The sequence below is a fragment of the Equus asinus genome, chromosome 11, assembly GCF_041296235.1.
Source record: "Equus asinus isolate D_3611 breed Donkey chromosome 11, EquAss-T2T_v2, whole genome shotgun sequence".
NCBI classification, from domain to species: domain Eukaryota; kingdom Metazoa; phylum Chordata; class Mammalia; order Perissodactyla; family Equidae; genus Equus; species Equus asinus.
The window spans coordinates 80,502,877-80,523,933 of record NC_091800.1 but is presented as its reverse complement, the minus strand read 5'-3'; the positions used below and the strand labels follow the sequence as shown (position 1 = coordinate 80,523,933).

At 40.6% G+C, this 21,057-nt stretch overlaps 1 protein-coding gene across 4 annotated transcripts in view; it reads right to left on the bottom strand.

Annotated features, from left to right (window-relative positions):
- Positions 1 to 21,057, bottom strand: part of MYO16 (myosin XVI) — a 599,178-nt gene that overhangs the window by 249,250 nt on the left and 328,871 nt on the right. For all 4 annotated transcript variants that reach the window (XM_070520138.1, XM_070520137.1, XM_070520139.1 and 1 more), the window contains exon 16: positions 14,220 to 14,367. In XM_070520138.1, coding sequence (XP_070376239.1) covers positions 14,220 to 14,367 — 148 coding nt within the window. The remainder of the gene's footprint in view (positions 1 to 14,219; positions 14,368 to 21,057) is intronic.

The following is a 21,057-nucleotide window of genomic DNA, read 5'->3' as shown; positions in this document are numbered from 1 at the left end:
GCTTAAAATGAGTCTTCTTAGACATGAAGATGTCATCAAGGAAAGAGATGTCACATTCAGAGCAATGAAATTCAGAGATCATTTACTTGCTGATATGAATCAACATGAAAAACTTAAGCTGAATACCTCAGGGTATGACAAACAGATTAAAATAGACTGAGGTGTTAAACAGAATCCATTAGCCTTCACAGATAGCAGAAGGTGTGCAAACAGAGGTGCATTCGCAGGCCAGCCCATGTGGCTGAAGAGAGCCTGCCCATGCCCTCCAACACAGTCCCCATGGACTTCTCTCCTGTGAGGAGGAGACGCTCTGGCTCTGTGAATGCAGGGCTCTGAAGCAATGGGAAATCGAAGCACGTGTAAATCAATAAGTGAAGAAAGTTTGAGGACATCATTCTATTAAATCTGATTCTAAGTGATTCTGATACGATACAACTGACTTGAATAATAAGAATTTCTTCCTATCGAAGTTCAAGCATCATCGACCCTTCAGAACACGAAGGGAAGAGAATGGCTCTTCGAAGCACTTTATGAGTAATGATCACTCAGCAGTTTATATTTGCAAAGAGGAAGGTATTTGTGGAATAGGGGGCAGAAGCACAGTTAATGACCTTTCCCGTGACTCAAACACATGGTCTGGACCTGCTGTGTTTCTGGAGCTCCCCTTAGATTAGTGTGACTGGAAGGAGCGGGGTGATGGAGGAGTCGACTCCACTAGCTTACGGTGTCTTAGGTTCAACTTACGTGGCTATGAATTGTCACAGCACTTCACACATCTTCTCTGTGGTGCCTAGTGGGGCAGACTGATGGAGCCAAGCATCCTACTCAAATGAATTGTTTGTGTGTATAAACATAGAGTTTACTGGGTATATTTTAACATAGTTTTGACTCTATGGCCCTAAACTGGTGATAGAAGGCAGTAGAAACTCTGCTTCCTCCAAGATTCTGTAAGGAAGTTTCCGACAGCTGAAAGAGTTCAATAACAAAAGACATATCAGTGTCAGAACAGACAAAACTAACCAAGTCTGAAAATAAACATCCTCAGGACTAGCGCTGGAAAGCTCCAGGTTACAGTAAATAACCCAAACACGGACAGTCATGGCATCATTTTGAAAATCTTTTCTATCTTAAGCACAAACAATATTCTTGGGGATAAGAATAAGACATTCTCAATGACTTCAGTTAAACTGATACTTTCATACATTCCACAGTGAACAAGTATTTACTCAGAACCTCTTCTGTGCCAACTATTCCAGCCACTTTCACTTAGTCAATGATTTGAACAAACACCCATGCTCCCATAGAGCTTAAATTCCCATGGAGGGACAGACAAGGCACAGCAGATATCACAAACAAGTAAGTTATAGAGCGTGTTCAGTTGCTGGGTGCTATAGAGGGAGGAAAGCAGGGCATGCTGAGAGGGCTTGGGAGAGAGGCGTCCGGGGTTCAGGTGGCAGTTCTATCAGGGGCTCCCTGAGAATGGGGTATGTGAGCAAAGTCTCGAAGAGGTAAGGAAGTGAGCCAAGGTGGAATCTAGAGGAAGAGCATTGTGAGAAGAGGGATCAGCTAGAGCAAAGCCTAGCATGGGCATGTACCTGGGGTGTTCGAGGCATGAGATGGAGTCCATGGTGGCCAGGCAGGAGCCACAGGGTGAGTAGAAGGGAGGTCAGTACTGAGAAGGACCAGATCATTCAGAGCTGGGAGGCTGTGGATGGTCACTACCCTCGGGGAAATAAGGAAAAACTGCAGAGTTGGCAGAAGAGCAGTTCAAACAATCACTCTGACTATTCCATTGAGTTCTGGTCACTTATAGGGATGAAGAAGACCTGTGAAGATGTGCGCCATCATCCAAGCAAGGCACACAAGTGACACCCTCAGGGTGGAAGCAGTGGAGAAAGTGAGAGGCAGAGCCAGCTTGATGGGTGGCCTGTGGTTGTGGGAAGAAAGGTGTCAGGGAGGCTGCAGGGAAGTTTGCTCTGGGCACTGGGAGCCTAGAGCTGCCGGTGGGCGGAGGGGAGCAGGTTTGGGGGAGGGGCTCACTCATCAGGACATGTTCGATTTCTGTTAGACGTCCAAGTGCTTAGGGGGGCATGTGAATAGATCTTCATATAAGAATTTGCTTCTTGTATTAGCTCCAGCAGGCAAATGCTTTAATAAGCTAATTCTTCTAAAGGCAACCAAGGCCACACACTGGTGATGGAAGATGGGAGAATTCTCTGCTTCCTCCGAGACTGTGGGGAAGCTTCATGCAGCTGAGAGAGTTCAATCATAAAAGAGACGCTGCTGTCAGAACAGACGAAGCTAACAGCTTACATATGGATGCCCCCACCCGGGTTCCAAATTCAGAGTGTACAAAGGCTGGCTGGGGAAGATCTGGCTTAGGAGAAATTAGCGCAAAATAGAAAATCTATGCATGTCCATTAATGATGAGATCAACGTGAAGTCCTGGTGTGGCAGAATCCCACAAACAAGCGAAAAACAGCAGAGCCCAGAGTGCTTGGCCTAAATTCTGAGACTTCTGCAAGAAAGAGCAGGAACTGAGAAGGCAGAGAGTGAAGGAAGTGTGCAGGCAGAAAGCTTGTGGCAAGAAGCCTGACATACTTGAGGAAGTGAAAGCCGGAAGGCTCCAGGCCCAGGTGAGGGAGGGTGCATGGAGATGGGCAGGCCCGGTGGGTGGGCCCAGGCTGGCTGGAGGTCAAGTTTCTCTTTCCTTCTCCGTCCTCACTTTCCAGTCTGCACCATGCTGAGAATGAGACCCCGTAACCCTCGGCAAACTGCCGAAGCCACAGCCCTCCCTGGCTCAGACGCCTGCACTAGTGTGGCAGCCACTTCCTCTGAAACAATTCTCCTGGAGTCCAAGACTTGTTAGAAACTGTAATCATTTAGCTGCACTGTCATCACTTCATTTCCAGTTCCTGTATCTCTTCCCTCCTTCCTGTGTCTGAATGACCATTCCTAACCATACTTGACTGCATCCTCGGCCATCCCAGTGGGATACCCAGGACCAGGGCCATGGAGATGAGCAACTGTCATCTGTGCCCTTGGGCTCCAGCCTCTCCTTGTGTGTTAGAAGTCCTTTCTTTGACTGCTCTAGTCCCACTGTGGCTCCTTTTCAAATATTTCCACAAAATTTGTCACCTGCTATTTAGACGTCAACATTTGTAAGGCAGAACTGTGAGGTGTTTAAGAGAAGTCTGCACACAGCCCTGGTTACCGCGCTCCACACCTGTGACTGTGGGCGATTCACTCAACCTTGCCTTGTGCCAGGCTGGGCTGGGGATAAAGCGAGATGATGTATGTCAAGTTCTTAGCTCAGCTCCCTTCCTAAACTCAGTGCGGACAAATGTTGATTGTTATGATTTTAACTATGCCTCCCACATGCCTTTGGATCGGGCTGTGGATTTAGAAGAACAAAGAGCTTGGCTTCAAAGTGCTCATTCTTATCACTGCGTGGAATGTAATTTCAGAGTTGTGTGTACACATAAACACACACGTTTTATGGTAGGATGCTACATAAATATCCACACCGTGTTATCAGTTTCAAAACTCACCCTGTAATATACACAGTGCATGTCTGGTTTGAACCCAACAGAATTCACTTGAGGAGACAGACGATCGGTGACAAATGACGCATTGCAAAATCTTACTGAGGTCATCATCTGTTGTGATTAAGTAAGCGCAGGTTTTTAGACTTAAAGGAAAATCTCTGTCTGTTCCTCCTCTAGCTGGTACAGAAAGGCAAAGCATTTGAGGCATTCGAATTGATTTTTTGCCCCAGGGAAAATGTGAAACGGGCAGTGTTCCAGAAGTGTTCAAGTTCTGCCTTAGGTCGTACTTTTCTCTGCCTCTGGGTAAGGTGACACTCTCCTCCTGTGCTGTGAGGGAATGCAGAGAAGCCAGGCCGTGGGGCCCATGGGAGACCAGCCCGAGAACTCTGGGTACAGCAGCCCCGGCTGCACCCCTTCACCCGCCACACAGCTTTCCATGTCGACTCTCAGTAGCCCTCACCGCTTCAAAAAGGCTGTGTTGATTTTCATCAAAAGATCCAGTTAAATTTAAATAATTGAAATAAGTAGTTCATCACAGTGACATGACGAATCAATGCCCAGACTTGACGCACAACAGAAGTTCCGGAAGGTTCCTGGGCAGAGCTGCACTGACGTGGAGACATAAACTGGCAAAAAGACTTCCTGAGGTTCCGCTTTTTCCACGTGCACTGAAGCACTGATGTTAACTCATATCTTTTGCATAATTATTACTTCACTTCTTCTCCTGGGACTTCCATGGAGAAGAGCCTTCTATAATAACAGCGACAATACCAGCTGGTCCTTCTGCAGTGCCGACCGGGGTGGGTGCCTCCCTAAGGGCTCTCCCGTGGCAGCCCACACAGTCCTCACTCTCAAGAGTGCTCTGAGGAAGGCCCTGCTCCACAAATGAGCAAAGGGAAGCACAGAGAGGTTGCATGATTTTCCCAAATTACCCAGCCAGGGAGAGGTGAGTCCTAATTTAAACTGTGTCCTGCTTTCAGCAGCTCACACGTATTTATCATTGAATATTCATGACATGCAAAAGACAATCGTCTCACACCAAGGACACAATCCCCCTAAATGTCAGCAAGTGCAGGACTTGACTTTGTAGGCTATATAGGTGTAATTTTGCTAACAGCCATTCACGTGTATCATTTCGGCAATGTGGTTATACTGACAGGACAAAGGACAGCACCTCACCTTCCACTGTGCCTGCCTATCCTATACTTCCTGTGAACTACAAAGAAATCTTGGGGGACCACTGGGGAGAGTGCAGATGACAAGCACTGATAAGAGATATTTTTGTGTCATGGTCAAGAAAATGGGGAACGGTCACTGAGCCAGCAAGGGATGAAGCCAGGCTGGAGCAGACATGGACTTGGATGGTGGATGATGGCTCACCTGGGCTCCGTGGATGACTCATGGGGCAGTCCTGTCACAGGGTGATGGTCACTCTACTCCTGACCCAGAGGAAGGCCTGGTGAACACAGCATGTGGGTCTGCCAAGTGCAAGGGGTAGGAGGGACTACCAAGTGGGGCTGGGAGAGAGTAAACACCGACCACATTGGCTGGACATCCATGGGCAGGCGGGACTGGTGGAGGGTCCCACCCGAGTGTGGATGCTATTTGCTACAGTCACAGGGCAGGTTTTGAAAAGAAGGAGACACATTTGCACACACACTCACACACGCACCTGTGAATGTGTCCCTCTAAGATGGCAGTGGAGTCCCCAAGCAAACACTTGAGAAGACTGGCCTTTCTCTACAAGCTTCATTAGTGAAGTGAGGGATTGTTCTCTAAGTCCATGCCTGTTTAGTGTCTCGATACAATTCCTCATATCTTAGGATGCAATACAGTAATTTTTATTTATAAGGAAAATCTGTTTTAAAGGGAGAGAGACAACAGAGACACAGAGAAACAAAGAGAGGTTGAGAAGGAGGGAGGGGAGAGAGGGTCTTAAAGGTGGGTGGACCCTGATGTCAGCCACAGAAGCAGATGAGGAGGCCTTTTGGGTGAATGTTTGCCTTGTGGTCCTGAGGTAAGATGCATCTTCACTTTGGTGAGCAACACAATGGCTGCCATGTTCTCAGACCTACAGACACCGGATGACACAAGCCACAATCCATCCCCCTAAACTTTTGGTGATAAATATGTTCTGTTCTACATGTATATGACTACATTCACAATTGAAGAATATATTCATATATATATTTGGGGGGATTCTGAAAGTTAATGTGGTGTTATACCCCCGGTAAGGTTAGGGTTGGGGCAGCATCTCCTAATCAGACATTTTAATTCTGGGGAAAACTATATGGATTTTCTCAATAAGTGATATATATATATAAAGATTATAAAAATACTTATATCACTTCAGGTTTAAATTTTGCTTCAAATGAGTTCAGGCAGTGTCAGTTTTTTACCCACACGTGAGTCATAAATAAACTTTTGGTTTTCAGAACTTTTGGATTTGCGGAGTATGAATAATCAATTGAAGATCTACACTAAAGTGCTTTAAATTCATGATGACTCACTCATAATAACCCGGAGAATGTGTTACTACACCTAACATGCTGATTGGGAGAGCGAGACTCAGAGCATTTAACTCTCCCCTCATACAAGGGTGACTCTCTATTTTCACAACTGTAGGGAAAGACACTGCCTGGCCATCTAGTTTCAAGGGAGTTTATCTTTTTCACTTGGCAAAAAATAAGTTTTCACTTGACTGATACCCAACTCCACCCTTAAAAACTGAGATGATAGAGAGAATCTTAAAGAACACATCAACAATGCCTTCTTCTAAATTCCTTAAGGCCTGGCCAGCTCTGCTGCTTTCCTTCATCAAGGAGACTTTATTTGATAAGACAGAAAAGCAATGTTTATTTAAGATTTTTGAACTAGGGGGTTTCACAGTTAATTGGAATTCACCAAATGTCAATCTGACGTGGGCATAGAGGGTGGGGTTGAAGAGGCAGGCAGATAAGAAGCTGTGTAGAGAGGTGGGGCTAGGAAGGGCCTGGCCGGGGAAGGAAGAAGATGATATCAAAATGGTCAGCACTTGGTGTTGCATTTAAAGAGCAAAGATGTGTGAACGTTTGGGGATCATAGTATCTTCTTTTTGCATTGGTGACTGAGAAAATGGACACAATCAAATTGGAATGCCAAGGACTAGAAACAAAACTCTGAAAAGAGTGTATAAGTCTAGGTTTGCTGAGGAAAGGTATATTTTCATCTGTCTTCCTCAAATGGTGACTGTGCAGACAGTGGCCTTACCACTTATGTATTGGAATACAGTGTAAGTTTCTCAACTACAGGGCTTGCCATCACTCCTCCCAAATGACAAACAGCTTTCAGTAGCTGAAAGCTAAGCTCTGGGGTCTGGACACAGACCACCAGGTTTGAAATCATTGTGCCCTCATTTCCTTTTTACATGGCCTTGGGCAAGTGATTTATTCTCCGGGTCTCAGTGTCCCCATCCATAAAACAGGCACCATATTAGTATCTATCTCAGAAAGTTGTTAAAATAATTAAGGGAGACAATCCAAGTAATTATTAAGCGTAGTGCTTGGCACTCAATAAATGTCACTGAAACATTGAATGCAGTCTTAAAAGTAGTTTCTTGTTGATTTTTATGTGCATGTACATATGTGTTTGCATGTTTATTTGTGCATGAATGCACTCTCAAAATTTTAATAATGCTACTATTCTCAAAAATTTGAAAAAGAAAGAAGAGTTGAGAAGTTAATTTTAGCAATGATTTTCTTGCTGTAGTAGAGGCAGTAAAATTTATCTGTAATGCAAATTCATTTACTATGTGGAATAATTTCAAAACTATTCATACAAATAATTGAGGATTGAACAGATTGGAATTCAAATATCACCTCTGCTCCAAGCTGGTTAGTTAACCAAGTAACCACAGCTCTCAGTTACCCCATCTGCAATCTGAAGAGATCAATTACAACCTTCCACAGTCACAACGAGTAGAAAAATATCGATGGGAAGCACTCAGTCAATGAGTAGTACTAGTTTCAGAAGTATCATAATAGCAACCACAAAACCAACAACCTCAAAAATAATAGACGCCACCATATCATACACGTCAACCACTGAAAGGTAAGGTAGAAATCTGAGTTTTCAAGTTGTATTCAGATATCAAAATTCCCATATACCAGCTACTTAATAATATTGTGGATTGGGTGGATCACAGCGTTGTTTTAACTTTAATACCTCTGAGCATTTTTGGGGAAAGATATATAAACCCAAAACTATGTGGAAACGTATGACAGTCTTTATTTTCAGGCCTCCTGAAATAAATTTACCCTATTAGTGGTCCTGTGTATGGGCAGCTATTTGACCAGCTACTTGGAAAATCAAGGTGGTGAGATGGGCCACAGTCACTCAGCAGTGGCAGACCTGTGTCTGTTGCTCAGGTTTCCTGACCATGATGTTCTGACATGGGGCTGACACTCCCCCTGGATGGCTGGGGGTCAGCCTAGCGGTTGGAGCATAATAGAATGGAGGGAACAGCCTTTGTGTTTAATTGTGCCTGTCCCCATTTTCACTTAAATAGTTTCCCTCATGACTCTGGGATGAGGGATGGGCCTGAGGCCTAACTTGGGCCACCAAGATGGCCTCTTTGAGAGAGAAAAGCTTTGCTGCCTAAAATGTGGAAAGTTAGGGCTGTGTGTGTCACACTCCTCTCCGTGTTAGAAAACACATGCAAAGTAAAACAGACGTGTGTGTGTGTGGGTGTGTGCACATGCATGCATGTGTGTGTGTAAGAGAGAGACTGAGAGAGGCAGCACTCGAATTCCTGGATCTAGCCATCCCCATGGCGAGCACCACTGCTGTCTTCTCCAGTTACATAACCCTCTCAGCCCTCCACCTTTTTCTTTCTTCGTAAGTGTGTTACAGGTGGGGATCTGACACTAGCGATCAAAGAGCTCTGATTAACAGAAAACTCGAAGCCAAATACACCTGGGTTTGGAATCCTGCTCGTCCACGTGCTAAACTTACCAGCTAACTATCCTTGACTAAATTACACATCTGGGTCTCAGATTTATTACAAATACAATTTAGGATACCTGTAACTCATCCGCAGGGTTTTGAAATCTAAAGAGGCAGCACACAGTGCTTGACAGCCACGTGTTTTTCCCTCTCTCCTCTTTTGGGTAGAAAAAATTCAAGAATAGAAGGACCTGAGAAAGCCATCGACCTGACTCCTTCCTGTTGGCTTTTCACAAGTGAAATGTCCCTGCTCATTTACAGAGGTGAGCTAACCCTCTCTATATTTTCAATCTTATAACCTTCAGCTAGGGTAATGCAAGCTCTTGTAGTTTCAAAATTTTTATTACACTACTGGATAAAGAAATGACCCCAAATTGCTTTTTATGGTAGTTAGAGGGGACAAACCCTAGAACGTCATAAGTTAGTTTTGCTTAGCCAATTTTAACTAAAAACACACATACAGACGTTGACCTTGTGCTTTCCCTTCCGTTTTCTTTAAAATCTCCTGGACACGAGGCTGCAAAGCTGCAGGACAGCATAGGCTTAAGGTTAGGAGTCAACAGGACCTGGATTCAAATCTAGCTCCCGGCTGACCTCTATCTTCACGTCCTGGGCTAGCCAGCGCAGATACGTAGTGTGCCCTCCGCTTAGTCACAATGAGGATTCATCAAGACAAGGGAGATGAGCACTAGGACGAGCTCTGTTTATGGAAAGCGCTCCATAAGCTGTATGTACTACAATTGTGATTGTCACATAGATAATAGAGTCAGTAAGAAATAGGTTATAATGCCTCCTGTGTCAAACCTTTGTCTTGGGATCACCTTCACACTTTCCTTGTCTAACATGTGTGGCCAAGTAAATATCTTATTATATCACAAAATTATGAAGAATCACCCTCAAATAATATTTGTTTGCTCTTACCTTTTTTAAAAATTATGTGAGACTTTCTCAAATTAAGTTCAACGTGCATAATAAACCCTTTGCAAAAAATGAGCTTTTGCTGAGAGTTAATGGCGGCACTTCTGCTGTGACAGGCACGCTCCCGGGCAGCAATCACAAGTTCAAACACTCGGTGAGTCAGAGTTTCCCTTCACTGACACCCAAGGTTAGAAACAGGTCACACGCTCTGAGTCAAACGATTGCTTGCTCTCAGCGTATAATTCAAAATCTGACCTTTCCCGAAAATGTTATGATGCAGCTCCACGATCATTTCCATCATTAATCCATACGAAGGAAGATCAGGAATAACTTTTTTCGGTTTTGGAACCCAAGTTTTCTGGGACTAAAGCCATAAAAGCCGTTTAAAGGAGCTTGAAGATCAGCAATTAAAGACTATTTCTAACTTTCATTCAAGCTTGATTCCCATGAACATAAACGACATTTATTCCCCAGATGTCATGTTAGTAATACTTACAAAAAAAACTTGAAATAGGACTTGAAAAATAAACAGCCAGGAAAAAAACACAAAAAACAGTAAATCATAGGAAGAACCGTAAATAAAAAAGAAACCTTTAGGGATGAGCATTGTTTCGCTGTCTGACTTTGTGGAGAGTGCACCATCTAGTGGGAATTCTCAATAAACACAATCTTATCGCCACCGCTGAAAATGTTAAAGACCCAGACACTTTTTTCTTGTTGCTGTTTTAACAATCTGTACGGGAAGGTTCTTGCACCAAGTGTTATAAATACTGTTTCCATGCAGTTAAGCTATAGGAGCTGATGTCTGTATCTGTACCATTTATATTCTATACTTGAGCAAGAGTGCTACCTGCTTATTCTAGGTATTGTTCCAAGTTCACAAACAGGAAAGTATTCTTATGTTAATGCTGAAATAAACGCCCATAAAATTTCATGTAATACTTTGAAAACTTTTAGTTCCAAAAACAGAGTCAAAGTTAAAAGAAAAACAAAACACTTTTGCAGCTTTAATTATAAAAGCATTAGTTACCATGAGGTTTTCCTCTCTTTAGGGTTCTAATCACATCAGAACGTATGATAACTATTGAGTATGCCCTCAGCTCACAGGTACTGTTATATGTCTGTTTGAGGTTTCATGCAGGTAATGAGTTTTTATTAATAAAGAAGAGAAAAACTGCATTTGAAGGAAGCAGGCTTGCAAGTTTTTCTAGTATTTGCTTAAGACAATACATTTCATCAAAATTTTATGACATGCTATAACATGGAATGAGGATTAAACGAGCAAAGAGAGATTCAGATGGTAACGCTGGGGCTGGTTTGTCCTATTTAATAGATATGCCAACATCTTTTCAAAGAAAACCAGATAAGTAGATGTGATGATAATAGCACTCAATAATAATGTTATATGTTTATATACACACATACATTCACACAACATATATATGTTTATATATATATACATATATACGTATTTATCTATACATATATATATGTATAGTCATCTCTTTTACCTACAGTACTCAAAAGGAAGAGACCCAGAAAGATCATCAATTTGTGGAGGGTTAGAAAACTAGCAAGTTTAGATTTATACTACTGATTGCAAACAAGCCAAATAATTTCCAGAATTGTGGTACTTAATATATGTAATTACTAAACGAAAGACTAGACCCCAACACAAGTTCAAATATCATACAAATATAAACTCCTCAAACCTTACCAGCACTGTAAAAGTGGGAAGACCCACCTAACACAAATCACAAAAATATTGTGATATATAATGCATTATAACTTGCAAACAGCTGGTTTTATTATTAAAGAATACTTTGTGGAATTGTCATTGGACAAATGTTCCAACTGACATATTTATGAATCTGGAGTAACGGTATACGTTTTTATTGAAGAATGTTGTTTTGCGCCCCTTAGGCATTTATAATACATTTTAATAAAATAACTTCTTTGTTCAAGGAAATTGAATTATTCATGATTTTGCTGAGTTCTTTCCTGTTGGAGCTTCTCACAAAGCAACTCCTGACTGTTTGACTTTCTAAACAGCCTAAGTGAGTCCAAACTCTTTTGCAAAGAGAAATGAAGCTTAGAACTGGAGCTCCATAAAGAAATGCTTGTTTTCTCCCACACACTCACACACTTCAAAAGACTGGTCCAAAGCACAGATATTTAATTGCTTCTTTTAGTGGTAGATTTGATTATTGTCTTTGATCTGTCAGTGGCTCTATGTCCGCAACGCCAAGCATACACACGCACACATGTGCATGCACAGACACGCACACTCTCTAAACCCATGGTCTACTAAAGCTTTGAGTTTTCACTTGCAAGAAAGATTAGGAACACAGAAATCCAAGACTTCTTTTCTTCACAGGCAACCCTTGGACACCTAACCCACAGTCCCCAGTCTGATGCCATTCTTCCCAGGAACATGTCCCATTAGGGATATTCCATGTAGAAAAGTAAAAAGCTATTTCCAGGTAATGGTTTGTTCAATACTCCTGTTGGATAGGATATTCACTTCAGTACAAGCCTCTTTATGGCTTTGGGTTTGATTTCCTCCTTTAAAAACTGAGAGGATTCACCTTACACCTGTCAGAATGGCTACAATTAGACCAAAAATAACAAATGTTGGAAAGGATGTAGAGCAAAGGGAACCCTCACGCACTGCTGGTGGGAATGCAAACTCGTGCAGCCACTATGGAAAACGGGATGGAGATTTCTCAAAGTATTGAAAACAGAAATACCATATAATCCAGCTATCCCACTGCTGGGTAGTTATCCAAAGAACTTGAAATCAACAATCCAAAGTGATAAATGCACCCCTATGTTCATTGCAGCATTATTCACAATAGCCAAGATGTGGAAGCAACCCAAGTGCCCATCAACTGATGAATGGATAAAGAAGATGTGGTATACATACAATGGAATACTACTTAGCCATAAAAGGACAAAATTGTCCCACTTGCAATAACATGGATGGTCCTTAAGGGTATGATGTTAAGCGAAATAAGCCAGAAAGGGAAAGACAAACATTGTATGATTTCACTCATATATGGGAGATAAACAAACACATGGGCAAAGAGAACAGATTAGTAGTTACTAGAGAGGAAGCGGGCTGGGGGTGGGCGAGAGGGGTAAAGGGGCACATACGTATAATGATGGATAAAAATTAAACTACTGGTAGTGAGCATGATGAAGTCTATACAGAAACTGATAAATAATAATGTACACCCCAAATTACACAGTGTTATAAACCATTATTATCTCAATAAAATAACTGAAAAAAAAAGACAGGTTTTGATAAAAACATTTCTAGTGCCCTGAAGCTTATAATTTCTTTTTCTTTTTTCATCACTTTTGCCTGGGCTACCACATTTGAATATAAGTATTCTCTTTTTCTTCTGAATTTCTGTTGTTTAGGGGCACAAAAAACCCCCAAACAGTCTTTCATTTGAAATAAAACACAATTTTCATAGGCTTCCTTAACTTCTTGACTACTTTTCTCCTACTCAACATGACAAACTCTGTCTATACTCTTGAACATAATATTTTCAAAGATTTGAAAATTTTCAATTGAAATATTTCAAAGAATTGAATGAGACTGTTCATAATGCAAGGGTAAATTAGAATACGGCCAATTCATTCGCTTCCCCTGGCCATATGCTGCACCATCATTCAACCTCACAGCAGTGGTGACCACAGAAGTTGTCCTGTCACTTCTCCGACCCCTTCCAAGAGAACGGCTCCATCACCCCGGGAAACCCCTCATCTGTCCAGCTTGTAGGTGACGCCTCTACTTGACAGTCTGTCAGCTTCTCCACCTTCAACTCTCAAAACCGGCATGTTTCATCCTTGAGCCACACTCCTCCTCCCTAAGCATTCTTTAATTTTTCTCACGAAGGTCTCATAAAATTATGAAAACTCACACCATTCTTCTTGAATCTATTAACAAACACCCGATAAACTATAAATCAGGTGTTAACAGATATCTGAAGTACATTCTTATCTCTTCCAGAGTCTACTTCCTGCATGCCTTGCCACGAATTTACAAATTTACTGGTGAGTTTGGTTCCCTCTTGCTTCCTCCTCCCTCCTACTTCTCTTCCGAATGGAGTTTACTCTCCTTATTGTTTTGTTCTCATCCTAATGCAAATCTGAACCAGTCCTTGTGAGGACACACATTGGATCAGGCAGTGGGCAGAAATGCACACAATACAAAGACATTCTTCAGCTCAGTATCTTTATGACCACCTCACATCCATCACCATCCTATGACCACTGCATCCTCATTTTAACAAATGCTTCCTGCCTCCAGTGCAGAAAATCAGCTCCTCAGTCTCTGTGTGCTGTTCCTCTTAAGCCATTATGGAGCCTCATCTGTTACCAATGAACAGTAATTGGCCAAACGATATTTCCCATTATTTCAAAGACTACCAAAGATTAGGAATGCATAACTAATGTCATGATATGTTATATCCAAAATACCCAAAAGGAATATAAAACCTTATATATGCACTAATTTTTTTATTCTAATCTGAAAACTAGGAAAACGGAAACATAAGTTATTATACACAAGCAAAACTTCACCTAAACATTCAATAAACTGTTATAACCCTGTTATACAGATGCTTCTAGCCTAACAGTATCCAATTATTCTCTTTTAGTCACCATTTCTTGTCCAAAAAACGAGAAAATTTTCAGACCACTGAAATGCAATCAGAACTGAAGACAGAACTACTACATAGGAAATACGTAGTCACTTACCGGTGTGCGCATAAATTATTAAGGTGAAGTCCATATTTTTCTTCAGCGGACAACCCATCCATCATCAAGTAGAAAATGAGAAAATTGCTCTGGCCAAGAGGTTGTGAAACAAGTCGGGACTTCTCTAGCATGTATGTATAAATTCTGGCTGGTTAAGAAAAGAAAAGCAATTCTGTTAAATGACATTATTAGCTTCATTTCCATAAATTTACAAATATTAATTAATTAATAAAGAAAATAATGCAACTTCTTTTCAAACACAGACCTGTCTTAACAAAATTAATAGACTATTTTTTGGAGAAGTTTCTTAGGTTTTCCAGATAAATTAAGCAGAATGTACTGAGAGTTTCAATATACTCCCCCGCCCCTCTCCCACACATCGTTTCCCCTATTATTAACATCTTGCATTAGTGCAGTACGCTTTTTAAAATGGATGAACCAATACTGATACATTATTTTTGACTAAAGTCTATAATTTACATTGGTGTTCACTCTCTGTGTTCTATAGTTCTACGGGTTTTGAGAAATTCATAATGTCATGTATCCACCATTGTAGTATCATACAGAATATTTTTAATGCTTTCAAAACCCTCTGTGTTCTATCCATTCATCTCTCCTTCTCTCCTGATCCCTGACAACCAATGATCTTTTTCCTTTCTCTATAGATTTGCCTTTTCCAGAATGTCACATAGTGGAATCATACAGTATATAACCTTTTCAGATGAGCTTCTTTCACTTAGCAATATGTGTTCGAGGTTTTTTTTCATCTTTTCATGGCTTGATAGCTCATTTTTTATCAGTAAATAATATTCCATTATATGAACGTACTACCGTTTGTTTATCCATTCACTTATTAAAGGATATCTTGGTAGCTTCCAGCTTTTGCAATTGTGAATAAAGTTGCCATAAACATTCATGTTCACATTATGTGAACGTAAGTTTTCAACTCAGTTAGGTAAATACTATGGAGCAAGATTCTTGGATCATATGGTCAGACTATGATGAGTTTTGTAAGAAACTGTCTTCCAAAGAAGCTGTACCATTTTGCATTCCCATCAGCAATGAAGGAGCATTCTTGCGGCTTCACATGCTTGCCTGCATTTGATGTTGCCAGGGGTCCTGATTTTAGCCATTCTAATAGGTGTGTAGTACTACCTCACCGTTGTTTTAATTTCCAGTTTCCTAAGGACATATGAGGTTGAACATCTTCTCATATGCTTATTTCCATTTGTATATCTTCTTTGGTGATGTCTCTTCAGATATTTTGTCCATTTTTTAAAATGGGTTGTTTGTTTTCCTATTGTTCATTTCTTTCAAAGATTTTATTTTTTTCCTTTTTCTCCCCAAAGCCCCCCAGTACATAGTTGTATATTCTTCGTTGTGGGTCCTTCTAGTTGTGGCATGTGGGACGCCGCCTGAGCGTGCATCAACGAGCAGTGCCATGTCTGTGCCCAGGATTCGAACCAATGAAACACTGGGCTGCCTGCAGTGGAGCGCATGAACTTAACCACTCGGCCACAGGGCCAGCCCCACTATTGTTCATTTTTAAGAATGTATATTTTGGACAATAGTCCTTTATCAGCTCTGTCTTTTGTAAATATTTTCTCCCTGTCTGTTGTTCCTCATTTCATCCTGTTAACAGTGTCTTTCACAGAACAGAAGTTTTTAATTTTAAAGATGTCCATCTTATCAATTTTTCCTTTCATGGACTATGGTGTTGTATCTAAAACATTGCTGGAAAACCCAAAGTCACTTAGAATTTCTCCTACATTTTCTTTTGAAAGTGTTATAGTTTTGTCTTTACATTTAGTTTTATAATCCATTTTGAGTTACTTTTTATGAAATGTCTCTGTCTAGATTTATTTTTTGCATGTGGATATCCTATTGCTGTAGCACAATTTGTTGAAAAGACTATTCTTTCTCCATCGAATTACTTTTTCTCCTTTGTCAAAGATCGGTGGACCATGTTTACATGGATCTCTTTCTGAGCTCTCTATTCTGTTCCATTGATCTACGTGTCTGCTATTTCACCAATACCACATTGTCTTGATTACTGAAGCCCTATGGTAAGTCTTGAAGTCAAGTAGCACCAGTCCTCTGACTTCGTTGCTGTCTGTCAATGATGTGTTGGCTATTTTGGATCTTTAGCCTCTCCATACAAACTTTAGAATCAATTTGTTGATATGCACAAAATGACTTGTTGGGATTTTTATTGGGATTTTGTTGAATCTATAAATCAAGTTGGAAAGGACTGACATTTTAACAATAATGAGCCTTCCTACCCATGAATATGAGATATCCTTCCCTTCATTTAGAGCTTCTTTGATTTCTTTCATCAGAATTTTGTAGTTTCCCTTATAAGGATCTTGTACCTATTTTGTTCGATTTATACCTCATTATTTCATTTTTTGGTGCTAATGGAAATGGTGCTGTGTTTCTAAATTCAAATTCAAATTCCTCATTGCTGATATATAGGAAACCAACTGATTTTTGTATATTAATCATGGATCTTGCAACCTTTCTATAATCACATATTAGTTCCAGGAGTTTTTTTTTGTTTATTCTTTTGGATTTTCTACAGAGATAATAAGACAATTATCTGTGAATAAATACAGTTTGATTTCTTTCTTCTCAATCTGCATGCCATTTTTCTGTTCCTTTTTCTTTTTTTTTCTTTTTTTTGTTTTTAAAGATTTTATTTTTTTTCCTTTTTCTCCCCAAAGCCCCCAGGTACATAGTTGTATATTCTTCGTTGTGGGTCCACCTAGTTGTGGCATGTGGGATGCTGCCTCAGCGTGGTTTGATGAGCAGTGCCATGTCCACACCCAGGATTCGAACCAACGAAACACTGGGCCGCCTGCAGCGGAGCGCGTGAACTTAACCACTCAGCCACGGGGCCAGCCCCTGTTCCTTTTTCTTTTCGTATAACATTAGCTGGAACTTCTGTTATGATATGGAAAAGCAGTGGCAAGACTTCGAGATAGTCTTACTCTGTTCCTGACACAGAACTTCTGTCCAGAAATATAGTCTGAAACAAGACATGTCTTTGCCTATAACAAAGGAATCAAAAGAAGTTTTAGAATTTTCTTGATTAATGTCTCACAATTTGAGAGTACCAGTACTGGCTGTGCTATACATCAATAGACATTGGCTATGAAGTGCTGTGTTGTAGACACTAACAAGTATTACTAGCAAACAGATCGCCAGGGTATATGGCCTCACGGTTAAGGACCAGAAATACAGACAATAGTCTCCCACTGCTGGAAACACTGGAAGAAGCCCACTGCAGCAAAGACAACAATGACTTGAATCTATGCAGGTACAATTTAATACATAGAATGTACATTAGGAAAGTTTCAAGACCTATATTGAAATGATAAAAAGGACCTGAATCATGGTTTACAGTATAGTTGTTGACAATGACACACAGACTTCAACAATAAAGTCTGCATGCCGGTTAGGGTGCGAGGCAGGTGATGTGTCTGTAAAGTGACACACGCCCATTGTGAATGGAGTCCAGCTATCTTCCTAGTTTACTGTGGCCTCGCATTTACTGTAGTAAGACTAATACCTAATATTCATTATTTTCATCCTCTACCTTTAAACATTACAAAAGCAAACAAAAAATAACCCACATCATAAAAACATGTTGCAATTTATTTCACAGTAGCTGAACAATGACGAAAGTGGGCTGCATGGGAATCACAACCTCAATTTTGCCTCAGAGCTAGCACTGGCAATTCAGAAGCTAGTGTTAATTAGAATTTATGGCTATATGTATGGCATGCTGAAAATGCTATTGTTTCTGGAGCATTCTTTTTATTTGAATTTAGGTTTATTCTTAACATTATGAATGGTTAGTAAGCAATTATGTATTTGAATTTCAAATTCAACTGTGAATTACTGTAGTTTTCCACTTTAAAGTTAGAATTCAAAGTTGGTCAACAACTTTTTTGGATCAAAAGGTAGCAGCTTTTTGGGCTAGCCCCGTGGTCGAGTGGTTAAAGTTCCACATACTCCTCTTCAGTGGCCTAGGTTCATGGGTTCAGATCCCAGGCAGGGACTGACTCCACTCATCAGTCATGCTATGGAGGCATTTCACATACAAGACAGAGGAAGATTGGCACAGATGTTAGCTCAGGGCTAATATTCCTCAAGCGAAAAAAAAGAGGAGGATTGGGAACAAATGTTAGCTCAGGGCAAATCTTCCTCACCAAAAAAAAAAAAAAAAGAAAGAAAGAAAGAAAGAAAGAAAAAACAAGGTTGCAGTTCTTAGGAAGGCAAATGGATCTAATCATTCCCTATGTGTGAACTATAAACAACATCTTGTATAATGAATCTGCTAGTAACTATTCTAGAGTCCAGCCTCTAAAAGCAAAAATGTGAAGTCTCTCAATTTTGGTCTCACCCAGAAAACCTACTTGAACAAAGGAACGACTATTACAGTGCTTTACCTCTTGTAAATTTCTTAAGTGGTCAATTTAGCCAGTCAGAATGACTACCATTGCTAAAATAAAGTCTCAGAATGAATATTCCTTACTAAGAAAAGTTGTCTTAGCAGACACCTTTCTAGAAAAGTTGTCATAAGTGCATAAAAAAAGGCTCTTTCAAAATATACCTCTAATTAGTGGCCCAAAGGAAAGTTAAAATTAGAATGGAGTGGCGTAGTTTCTTTTCCACTTCTCCATGAGTATTTAATCAGGTGGTAGTTTTAAGTTGAGGTCTTAATTATTAAATTTTCCTTACTTTTTTTTCCATCTCAAGCAAATTATTTGCTGAAAACACTTTCTGATTAAGATTAATAATATCAACCCTGAAATAACTAACTGCTCGAGAGAATATTTTTAAAAATCTACACACGGACGAAATAAATTGCCATAGTTGTTCTCTTCCAGTATTTTCCAGTCATCACCTACAGAAAGATGAGGTGAGAATGGAGGGCCGAGGGTGACCTTCTGACCATCGAGCTTCCACACTCAGAGAAAAGGCTGACTTTACGCCCACTTGTCCCAGCCAAGGTACAAGCTCAGTCTAAAGCAGCATTCAAAACTAATCACATTCCACACCATACAGTGACTTCAACACTTTTCATCTAAATTCAAAAACAGTGTAATTAGTAATCATCCTAGTTAGCTCATCTCCAGCAGTGAATAAAATTGCTGTGGATGAGCAGGATTCTGATCAGTAGGACTGAAAAAACATCTTGAAGGAGCTTTTAGGTAGAAGGAAATGCATAACAACCAAAAATTCAAATTTCCGTGAGACTCTAATATTTTTCCAAATGGAGAAAATGCAGGCCTTTTTGTTGTGTCTGAAATGAAACTGTGATAATGGAAGGAAATTGATAGGTTTTCAAGTTAGAGAGGTTTTAAAAATTTTTTTTATTTTTTTTCCAATTAATTTCACTGGGATTATAATGGTTTATAACATTGTGTAATTTCTGTACATTATTGTTTATCCATTCCTAAATACTTGTGCTCATCCCTAGTAGTCTAATTTTTATCCATCACCATACATATGTGCCCCTTTATCCCTTTCACCCGCCCCACCCAAGGGGAGACGTTTTTGACTCATTCATGCAAATGTCCACACACAGAAAGAAACTTTCTGCTAACTGATTTCTTGACTTCGCAAGACTTTTATTTTTTTAAAGTTGTAAGTCAGAAATATTCTTGACTAGAAATATATTTAGGATTCTCTATCTTTCCAGAAATCTACATAAGAATATGTTTCTCAAAAAGTTTTGGTACTATAAAAATATATACATTTGCAGTGATATATGACATAATGTAGTGTAAGTGCCTGACAGTAAGCTTTTTTTTTTTTTTGAGGAAGATTAGCCTTGACCTAACATCCACTGCCAATCCTCCTCTTTTTGCTGAGGAAGACTGGCCCTGAGCTAACATCTGTGCCCATCTTCCTCTACTTTATATGTGGGATGCTGCCACAGCATGGTGTGCAAAGCAGTGCATAGGTCCACACCGAGTATCTGCACAGGCAAACCTCGGGCTGCCAAAGCAGAACGTGTGAACTTAACTGCTGTACCACCAGGGCGGCCCCTGACATTAAGCTTTTGATTGACAAGACGTCCATTTAAAAGACATCCGTCTTGAATAAACACATTGTCAGCTACACAACTAGATAAAGAGCCAGGCTGTCCCCTCCATGAAGTTCCCCTTGCTTTTCCCTCCTGCATTGGCAATCACCAAAAGCAGACTATTGCTTAATTAATATAGCCAAATAGTCTCCCTTTCACACATATGCATTTCTTTTGACTTCATGATCATTGATGCTAGGGCTGCTATAAGTGAAACGTGCCTCAACTAGGCGTCGAAGTGCGGTCCTAGCCTGAATCTGACACTGCCAGTCTCCACATCCCTCTTAACTTCACTTTCCCCATCCATGATTGGGGAGAAAGAGATCCAAAGGTCTCAGCTTCCTGTGGCCTCCACGAGGAAGGAACCACCACCTAACGCACCGACTGTGCACCAGGTTTTTCAGACATCGCCTCCTTTAAACTCTGTTGCAGGTCTTTTCACATTTAAGCCCAACTGGCTTTTCCCCAAAGCCCAGGCTCTTTGCCCTAAAAGGTGCTGCTCCTCAGAGGGATGAGATCAGCTAAAGCACTCTGAAACTTTTTAAAAGAATGTCCAACTGAGAGCACAACACTAAGGATAATTGATGATGATGATAAGGAAGGTGAAGACCGTCTTCTGGTCTATTTAAAATGAAGATTTGAAAAAACCCAAGGCAAAGGCCCTGATCTATTCTCCATCTCATCAGTGTTACCTCTAAGGCTTAGGTTTCCCAAGTGGACGACGCAGCCTCGGCATATTTA